Source organism: Chiloscyllium plagiosum, chromosome 14 (assembly GCF_004010195.1).
Source record: "Chiloscyllium plagiosum isolate BGI_BamShark_2017 chromosome 14, ASM401019v2, whole genome shotgun sequence".
In the NCBI taxonomy this organism is placed as follows: domain Eukaryota; kingdom Metazoa; phylum Chordata; class Chondrichthyes; order Orectolobiformes; family Hemiscylliidae; genus Chiloscyllium; species Chiloscyllium plagiosum.
In genome coordinates, this window is record NC_057723.1 from 6,409,546 (window position 1) to 6,420,215 (window position 10,670).

The following is a 10,670-nucleotide window of genomic DNA, read 5'->3' on the forward strand; positions in this document are numbered from 1 at the left end:
ATTTTGTGTGGTGAATTTGTACTTGCAGAGTTACATTGCACTTTGCTCATTGCAGGGTTACATTGTACTTTGCTCAAAAACTGCATGAATTTATGTAAAACTCTGTTATCTCACTTTTTAGATTAGAATCAATCTAAACATCAGGTCATAGACAGAGAACACGGGGCCAACACCTTCAACATATTGTCTATCTATCACCATTGTTAACAGCTAACCCGAGAATGCAACCTTATTTAAAAAAAGTTTTGTGATTTACACATGAAAGAAGTGAAACTATCACTGTATTCTAACAGATGAAAGGCTTAACAATCAATTTTTCAATGTATAATTTCAGTTACATCACACTGTAAATTTTTGCTATAAATTCTGTGTTAGGATTGAGCCCTCCACTATTATCTGATGAAGGAGCGTCGCTCTGAAAGCTAGTGTGCTTCCAGTTAAACCTGTTGGACTATAACCGGGTGTTGTCTGATTTTTAACTTTGTGCTCCCGATTATGAACACATTTAACCAAACATTTCCTTAATTTTCTCTGCTCCACGGAGAGCAACCCCTCTGCTTCTCCGGTCCCTCCACGTCCCTAAAAGACATCATCCCTGATTGCATTCCAGTCCATCTCCTCTCCACCCTCCGCAAGGTTCTTCCTGAAATCTAACGCCCAGCACGGTGTACAATCCACCTGAGGAGACCTAGTCAGTATTTCCTGTACAGCTGCAACATGACCTTCCATCTTCTTGCACATCCCTTGATCTTAATAGTTTCGCTTTTGAAGCTCCGGAATCCCATCCTTCCACCTCTCTGTCTCGGTCTCTCCCCATTTTAAGATAAAATATCCCTCTTTGACTAAGATTTTGGTCACCTTACCTAAAATCTCCTCCTATGGCTCAGTGCTGAGATTGGTTAAGGTGCCAACCCTGATGTTCATAATGGACACGTCTGGTCCCAGAGTGATACCTGGCTGGTTGGACCATAACCTTGTTTGTTTGTTTTTTGTAACCATGATGGTCTATTACTGAAACATTAACCCTATTACACATGACAAAAATGTCATTAGAAGCACAGGAAAAGGATTCAAGCCTGCCCAACCCTGCTTTACCCAGCAATATCCTTACAGGTTACTTAGTGAAGAGTCACCACTATCTCGAGACTAACACCTTCCTCGGGATGGGATAGTTGCAATCGGTTTCCTTACAGCAAATTTCTGTGCATTCAGTGCGTGTTTTTTCTTCATCAGGTGTATCCTTCTGCAACTGACACCTATAAACTAACCTTGCTATTACTTTAACTTCAGAGCAAGAATGAGTTCCCTAAATTCAGTTTCAGCAATTTCTGCCAGAACAGTGGCTCATTGGTTAGCATTGCTGCCTCACAGCACTAGGAACATGGGTTCAATTCCAGCCTCAGGCACCTAACTGTGTGGAGTTTGCACATTCTCCCCATGTCTGTGTGGGTTTCCTCCCTCAGTCCAAAGGTGTGCAGGTTAGGGTGGATTGGCCATGCTAAAATTGCCCATAGTGTTCAGGGATGTGTAGGTTAGGTGCATTAGTCAGGGGTAAATGTAGGATAATAGATTAGCGGAATTGGTCTGGGTGGGTTACTCTTCGGAGGGGTCAGTGTGTACTTGTTGGGCTGAAGGACCTGTTTCACACTGTAGGGATTCTATCAAAAAAATTATTACTGAAGAGTTTAACTCTTTAGCCTACATGTTGTGACACAACCACAGTAACTAACTGAAAGCTCCTTCCTAGATGTTTGTCTCTTTGCGACCCATGTCGCTAGGCAACAGCACATTCTTTTTCTACGTTATTTAATTGCACTCAGCTGTTAACCCCCCGACTCTTTACGGTTGTCAAACCTCATATATGTGTAAATAAACCAGACTCCTTGGTACAGGCACCAAGCTCGGTAATGAAACTAAAACAAAATACAAAATAAAAATTAAAGCTGTACTTTGTTCCTCACACGAAGCAAGACTGTGGGATGCTTTACTTCATTAAAGGAACACAAGTTGTTGTTTTATTACATTGCTCTTGTTTCAATAGAGAAGCCATTGCCATTGCCAAAGCCCGGCTACAACCCGATGACCCGTTGTTGAAGGAGCTTTACACCAACTGTGCTGGCGTCATGGAGAAAGACGGCCATTACACAATCGCAGCCAAGTGGTAAGAGCTCAGTCTTGGCAAAGATCTGTCTCGAAAACATCCAGTTTCCATTGAACCTACTGGTGCCCAATTCTGGTTGCCTTTACTGGTGGAGATCTCTAACTGCCCTGCTCCCCAATCCTCTGCAGTCAGTCAGCTGGTCACAGAGAGTGGTTCACGTGTGGAACAAACTGCCGGAGGAAGTGGTGGATGTGGGTGCAGTTACAATGTGTAAAAGGTATTTGGAAAGTACATGAATAGGAAAGGTTGGCAAGAACTTGGGCCAAGCGCAGGCAAATGGGACGAGTTTAATTTGGGAGCATGGTCGGCGTGGACCGGTTAGATTGAAGGGTCTGTTTCCGTGCTGTATGACTGTGATCAATCCATTACCATGGAACACACTCACCCCGCCAACCCCTCGGCCAGTTGGAAGGTCAGCAACTCTTCAGTCGATTGACAGTCAAGCAGCATCCAATTGAACAGTCTTTTATTCCAAAAAGAATCGGTTTTCAGTAGTTTATGACTAAAGTGTGGAAAATTAATTTTAAATCCTGATCTTCTTTTGTCAATGCCACTGGGATTTCTTTCTGTTTGAATATTTACACGTGGCCTCTGAGTGAGGGAATAATCTGTTGTACTGGTCTCTTTCCTTACTGTTATAAGGCTGGGAGCTATCAGCATTAGGGAATGAAACTCTTGGAAGGAAAGTATTTGGAATGTTGTGAGCAATTTTGGACCTGATATCTTAGGAAAGGTGTGCTAGCATTGGAGAGGGTCCACTCAGCTCAGGGGCAATTAAGGATAGGCAACATAACCTGGCCTTGCCACCAGCTCCCACACCTGAGGGATCATTAATGAAGAGCAAACCATGCTGATGGGTTGTGATGAAGCAAGGCAGGGGGGAGGATGGTGTGGAAAATGAAGGTTGACATGGACCTCTGTGTGTAAAGAACATGTAACACAACAGAAGGGCACCATCTGAATGTTTTTCAGACAGAGCTGTGCTAACGAGATCAATTAGAAGTGGACACAGATGAAGTTCCTGTGCTGTGGTGTTCACTTTCACAGGGTTTGTAATGATGCAGAAACTGTCAATCTTCAGGCAGTTCCTAACGAGAAAAAGTGTTGGACATCTCTGGACAACAAGGGGTTAAATACGACTGGGGTTAATTCTTGTGGCAGAGAGAAACTGGCAAGTTCTTTCCGTTGTTTTTTTTAATTCGCTCACTGTGGGTACCTCTGGGTAGGCCAGCATTAATTACCCATCCCTAATTGCCCAGAGGGCAGTTAAGAGTCAACCACATTGCTGTGGGTCTGGAATTACATGTAGGCCAGACCATCAGGAGGCAATGACCTAGTGGTATTGTCGCTGGACTGTTAATCCAGAGTCAAAATGTGTGGTTGCTGGAAAAGCACAGCAAGTCAAGCAGCTTCCTAGGAGCAGACTTAAGCCTGAAACGTCGATTCTCCTGCTCCTTAGATGCTGCCTGACCTGCTGTGCTTTTTTAGCACCACACTTTTTTTGACTCTGATCTGCAGTCCTGACTTTCTCCTGTTAATCCAGAGACGCAGATAACGTTCCAGGGATCTGGGTTTGAATTCCACCACAGCAGATGGTGGAATTTGAATTCAGTAATGATCTGTAAGTATGAGCCTAATGATGACCATCAAACCATTGTTGAATGTAAGGAAAAATCCATCTGGATCACTCATCATCTTCAGACAAGGAAATCTGCCATCCTTACCTGGTCTGGCCCACGTGTGACTCCAGACCCAGAGCAAGATGGTTTATTGGTAATGGCTCCCTGGGATGGGCAATAACACCGGCCTGGCCAGTGATGCCACGTCCATGAATGAATAATAACAAAAAAAGCTGAGGGTGACAGACTTCCTTCCCGAAAGGATGTTAGTGAGCTAGATGGATTCTTCTAACAATCCACAATAGATTCAGTCGAATCTTAATTCCAGATTTCTATTGAATTTAAATCCCGCCATCTGGCAGGGCGGGATTTGAACCCAGATCCCCGGAACATAAGTTGAGTTTCTCGATGAAGAATCTAGCGATAATACCACTAGGCCGTTGCCTCACACTTTGGCATACCATCGATGTAAGTGGGTTGGGGGATCCTCCCTGTGTGTGGAGGGCGGGAGGGGAGGGAGGAGGGATTTAATGGTTGCCATGATGGGGAAAAAAAGGGAGGGGGTCCTGACAATAGCATCCCCCTGTGAGAATTTGTTCCTCCGTGTCCCCACTGGAGAGCTCTGGGATTGTGTGTTTTGATCTGCTTACTGCACTGTTGCAGCTATTTGACGGCCCAATCCCCTTACGATGCGGCTAAGATCTTGGCGAGGAAGGGCGACATACCTTCGCTACGGGCGGCTGCGACGGTGGCCTCCATTGTCGGGGAGCAGGAGCTGTCCTCCTTGTTCTCCTCCAGATGCTCTTTGGATCTGTTGGCCCAGCGTGACTGGCAGGCGGCACAAGACGTCCTGCGCCCGCAGGAGGTTTTGTTGGTGAGTACGAGGGAAGGGTTTCATCTTCGCCCTCAAAAGAAAATCCATCCCATGTGGAAACTGGGGACCGGTCGTTGTAACACGCAGGTCAGGGGAGTATTGTGTGGAAGGTCTCGCGTTTCTATAGCACCTTTCACAACCATTGCACATCCCAAGGCACTTTCACCGCTATTGAAGTACTTCAGAGTGTGGGCACCTTTTGAAATGTGGGAAACATGCCCATCCTCGTGCGCACAGCAAGAGCCCATAAGAAGCCAGACGATATTGAACAGAAAGTTTCCGTGATACTAGTCTGAGAGATCCACATTTGTCAGCACACAGGGAATAGTTACTTGATTCCTCATCAATGTAAGACTTAGGAGTAGAACACAGGAACAGGCCCTTCGGCCCACCATGCCTGTGCTGACCATGATGCCATTCTAAACTATTCCCATCTGCTTGCACGTGGTCCGTATCCCTCTGTTCCCTTCCTGTTTGTGGGTCTGTCTAGATGCTTTTTGAATCCAGCCCATCGAGTCTGCTCCACATTAAAAGAGATCTTGGCTGATCTGATAATCCTCAACTGCACTTTCCTGCCTTTTCCCTCTGACCCTTGATTCCCTTCCTGATTAAAAATCATTCTGTCTCAACCTTGAATGTGTTGAATGACGCAGCCCTCTGTGGGAAAGAATTCCACAGCTTTACTATCCCCCTGAGATAAGAAATTCCTCCTCCTCGCTGTCTTTTAGTAAATGGCCCTTCTGAGAGAATTTCTTTTTGCTCCTGGACTCTCCCACAAGATAAAACAATCTTTCTGCATCCACCTTGTCAGGTCCATTAAGAATCTTCAATGTTTCAATGAGATGATTTTTCATTTTTTCTAAACTCCAATGAGGACAGACCCAACCTGCCCAACCTCTGCTCGTAAGACAGTCCCACCATACCTAGTATCAACCTGATGAACTTCTCTGGTCTGCCTCCAATGACCGTATGTCTTTCCTGAGATAAGGAGCCCAAACCTGTTCACAGCTGTTTACGTTTCATCAGTTTCCACTGAGTGAGACTTGACCCTGCTTCCAGTTCCTAATGTCAGGCTCCAAATACCTGTTCCTAATGTAATTGTCTGTTACCCTCTCTGTGCAGGGCCAAAGGTTGGTGCTGTGTACGTACGAGTTACTGTACCGGTACCTTGCTGACGGGAACCTGACTCTGTGGAAGAGTATGAACGCACCCTGCTACCATGACTGGACCTTACGGAGCGATGAGCCACTCATTCGTTCAGTGATTGCCATTTGGCAAAGTGAGTTTGGGATCACACCAGCCAATACTGAACGACTGAAGACAGGTCATCAGCAGCTCAGGATGACTGAACACCCAGCGGCATCTCCCAACACCTCGCCCAGACTGGTAACTCCAGTATTCCTGCCTCCTCCTCGTCTTTCTCTGTCTCTCTCCTCTCTCTTTCTCTCTTTTGTTCTCTTGTTCTGTTTGCGCCCTCTCTCTCATCCTCTTTGCCCCCTCTCTCATCCTCTTTGCCCCCTCTCTCATCCTCTTTGCGCATTCTCTCTCTTGTTTGCGTCCCCTGCCCTCTATGTCACGCTCTATTTTCCCCTTCCCTCTGTCCCTTCACCCGTGTGATTTTTCCCATTTTTGCTTTTAACATAACCATCTCTGCAACTGTGGTTTGGTTTGATTTCTTAATTATCATGTGTACTTTGTAACAAAATACGATGCAAAGTGTGGTTTAGGCTGGATGTCTATTCCAAACCGTTCCAGTGAGGGTTTCTTGGCTGATCAACTGCTGAAGGCATCACTGACAAGATGATGTTCTCTTCACTGGTCAACAAGCCAGTGCCCAAATGGCTGTGATGGGGCAGTGGCCAACAGAGGGAATGTTTTAGTATTTCCTGTGGGGCCCCCCATTGTAGGATCACAGAGGAGAAGACTCTGGGGCTGGGGTGACTGTACAGGCAGAGGTTAACCAGCTGGGCTCCCATTTGTAGTTTTTAACCTAAAACGCTTCTCTTTGTGAAGCTGGGCTTGTGAGAGCTGGAGAGTGAGTGGGTGAAATCTGAGAGGGTGGTGGCAGCAGTTTCCGTGGTAACCTAGAAATGGAATTGGATAGGTACAGAAGTGAAAAGAAATGTGTCGTGATTATATAGAGTGGGGCCAATTGGGTGGCTCTGTACAAAGAGTTAGCACAAGTTGGAAGGAGCTGAGTTACCTCTTCTGTGCTGAAGCCTATCCGTGCTGCCAAGTGCTCTCAGCTTTCCAATAATCCACCCTTACCTGCGGCGCTTTTAAAATATCTTTGTGCGAGGTGGTCTGGAAAACCCATGTTTGTGCCCTGTCCCAAAATCCCCTTGAACGGTCTGACTTGCTCGGCCATTTTGAGGACAGTGAAGAACTCAGTGTGGGCCTGGGGCCACCTGTAGGCCAGACCAGGGAAGGACATCTGCCTCCTTTACCTGAAGGATGTGAATGAACCACTGAAGGGAGACATGGGACTTGAAACATTGACCCTGTTTCTTTCTCCACAGATGCTGTCAAGCCTGCTGAGTTTCTCCAGCACTTTCGGGTTTGCATTTCTGACGTCCAGCATCTGGAGTATTTTACATTAGAAATCCATCTGGTTTAATATCAGTATTCAGGGATTGTTCTCCAGGCACCATTACGTTCCAGATTTGCTTGAATTCCACCAGCTGCCTCAATAGGCTTTGAGCCCATGTCCTTTGTGCATTGCCCTGGCCTCTAGGTTCCTATAACTTGTGCCATTGCCTCTACAATATTTATCCACCTCTATCCGTTCCCCACTAGCCTTCTCTGCTCCATAGGAAACACCCCCAGCACAGCCAGCCCCTCTTCATAACTCAACTAGCCCCTTCCAGGCCACATCCTGGTTAATCTCAAATCCTGTCTTTCACCTCAAATTTATGTCTCCTTTGTTATTAACTCCTCGACTAAGGGAGATGGCTGCTTACTATCCACTCTGTGCATGCCCCTCCTAATCCTGCACTCTTCCATCAGGTCCCCTCTCCACCTTCACTGGTTGAAAGAAAACAACTCCAGCTTATCCGGCCTCTCTCCATCGCTAAAGCGCTCCCTCCCAGGCACCATCCTGGTGAATCTCCTCTGCACCCTCTCCAGTGCAATCATATCCTTCCTGCAGTGCAGAGACCAGAACTGCACACAGGACCCCAGCTGTGGCCTGTCCCAAGTCCTGTACAACTCCAAAATGACCCTCCCTGGAGGAAGGTATAGGTGGTCTGATTAGCAAGTTTGCAGATGACACTAAGATTGGTGGAGTTGCAGACAGTGAAGGGGACTGTCAGAGAATGCAGCGGAATATAGATAGATTGGAGAGTTGGGCAGAAAAATGACAGTTGGGGTTCAATCCGGGCAAATGCAAGGTGATGCATTTTGGAAGACCCAATTCAAGAGCGAACTATGCAGTAAATAGAGAAGTCCTGGGGAAAATGGATATGCAGAGAGATCTGGGTGTTCAAGTCTATTGTATCCTGAAGGTGGCAACGCTGGTCAATAGAGTGGTGAAGAAGGCATACAGCAAGCTTTCCTTCATTGGATGGGGTATTGAGTACAAGTGTTGGCAGATCATGTTACGGTTGTAAAGGACTTTGATTTGGCCACATTTGGAATACTGCCTACAGTTCTGGTCATCACATTCCCACAAGGATGGAGAGAGTGCAGAGGAAGTTCACCAGGATGTTGCCTGGTATGGAGGGTGCTAGCTATGAAGAGAGGTTGAGTAGATTAGGATTATTTTCATTAGAAAGACGGAGGTTGAGGGGGGACCTGATTGAGGTCTACAAAATCATGAGAGGTATAGACAGGATGGATAGCAAGAAGCTTTTCCCACAGAGTGGGGGACTCGATTACTAGGGGTCACGAGGTCAAGGTGAGAGGGGAATGGTTTTAAGGGAGATATATGTCGAAAGTTCTTTACGCAGAGGGTGGTGGGTGCCTGGAATGGGTTGCCAGCAGAGGTGCTAGAGGTGGGCACGATAGCGTCATTGAACATGTATCTAGACAGATACGTGAACGAGCAGGGAGCAAAGGGCTATAGATCCTTAAAAAAATAGGCGACAGGTTTAGATAGAGGATCTGGATCAGCGCAGGCTTAGAAGGCTGAAGGGCCTGTACCTCTGATGGAATTTTCTTTGTTCTTTGTGTAATCTATGGCAGGCCTGATAAAGGTAAGTGTCCTATATGCTGCCTTAATGACCCTGTGACCCTGTCCTGCCACCTTCAGGGACCCGAGAGGCTGAAGGAGGAGAGAATGTCAGAAACGCCAGCTGGAGTTGTCTGTTTATCCCCCGGATCTGACGCTCCATTCTGTTTGATCACTTCTGATTCAATGTGGCCTCAACGCCACTTTCCTGACCCCATTACCCTTCAACGCCGTCCCCCACCACCTCCCGTCAACATCGATCAAAAACCTGTCAAACCTCAACCGTAAATATAATTCAATGACCCACTGCTCTCTTGAGAAGAGATTTCCATTGACTAACTGTTGCCTCATCCGACCAGATCATGGGGCTGCCCTCTCAGTGGAGAGGGGCGATTGGTGGTGATTTAACCCGAGAGTCACCATGCCTCTGTTGAGGAGAGAGATTAAGAAGGGGCTAACCTCATAGAACATGGAAAAATACAGCGCAGTACAGGCCCTTCGGCCCTCGATGTTGCGCCGATCCAAGCCCACCTAACCAACACTAGCCCACTATCCTCCATATGCCTATCCAATGCCCGTTTAAATGCCCATAATGAGGGAGAGTCCACCACTGCTACTGGCAGGGCATTCCATGAACTCACGACTCGCTGAGTAAAGAATCTACCCCTAACATCTGTCCTATACCTAACACTCCTTAATTTAAAGCTATGCCCCTCGTAATAGCTGACTCCATACATAGAAAAAGAGAGTCTTATACAACTGCAACATGACTTCAGTACTCCGGAACTCAATTCCTCTACCAATAAAAGCCAGTACGCCATATGCCTCCTTCAACGCACTATTTACCCTGGGTGGCAACTTTCAAAGATCTGTGTACATGGACACCAAGATCCCTCTGCTCATCCACACTACCAAGTATCCGACCATTAGCCCAGTACCCCATCTTTTTGTTACTCTTACCAAAGTGAATCACCTCACACTTAGCTACATTGAACTCCATTTGCCACCTTTCTGCCCAGCTCTGCAGCTTATCTATATCCCACCGACTTTCGTATCATCCGCAAACTTGCTCACCCAACCTTCTAGCCCCTCCTCCAGGTCATTTATTAAAAACAGCAAAGGTCCCAAAACACTTCCTTGCGGAACACCGCTAGTAACTGCACTCCAAGATGAACCTTTACCATCAACGACTACTCTCTGTCTTCAGTTGATGAAGGAATTGAACCCATGATGGTGACACCACTCCATCCAGCCAACTGAGCTAACCAACCTCCTACACAACCCTCTGAAAGAAGCAATTCCTCCTCATCGCTGTCTTAAATGGGAGACCCCTCTGAATCTGTGCACCTCCCTCAACTGGACATGGTTTCCCCAACGATAGGAGCCATTCCCTCAGCATCCATCCCGTCAAACCCCTTGAAAATCTGAGGTGTTTCAATAAGACCCATCTCTCATTCCTCTGAACTCCAGTGAGTGGAGGTAGGCCCAGTCTGCTTGATTATTTTGCCCTCTCTAAGATGTCAGTGTGAATCTTGGTTGAACTGCTTCTGGTGCAAGTCTAATCCTCCTTGAATAGACAGCAGCAAGGCTGCAGCTGGTATTGTAGAGGGATACAGGGTGGGGAAGGGAGGGTACTGAGACAGTCGAACATGTTGAGCTGATGGTGATGAGCTTTGATATTTCACCAATAGCAGGAACGTTCCGCATAGATCTCCTGGTTTGTTTTAATGTTCCATTGTGAAAAGTAATACAAATCTGTCTCTCTCCCAGCTGATGCTGTACTTGGCTCATGACCTGAGTGTGGCCATAGCCTGCAGTCTGCTGTCTGACTGGACCCAGATGGTCACT

General features: G+C 46.7%; 1 protein-coding gene across 1 annotated transcript in view; it reads left to right on the top strand.

The window, feature by feature from the left end:
- The window catches only part of gemin5 (gem (nuclear organelle) associated protein 5), a 74,164-nt gene that overhangs the window by 60,647 nt on the left and 2,847 nt on the right, over positions 1–10,670 (top strand). Inside the window, exons 22-25 of the mRNA XM_043704210.1 lie at positions 2,042–2,161; positions 4,444–4,654; positions 5,777–6,040; positions 10,593–10,664. Coding sequence (XP_043560145.1) covers positions 2,042–2,161; positions 4,444–4,654; positions 5,777–6,040; positions 10,593–10,664 — 667 coding nt within the window. The remainder of the gene's footprint in view (positions 1–2,041; positions 2,162–4,443; positions 4,655–5,776; positions 6,041–10,592; positions 10,665–10,670) is intronic.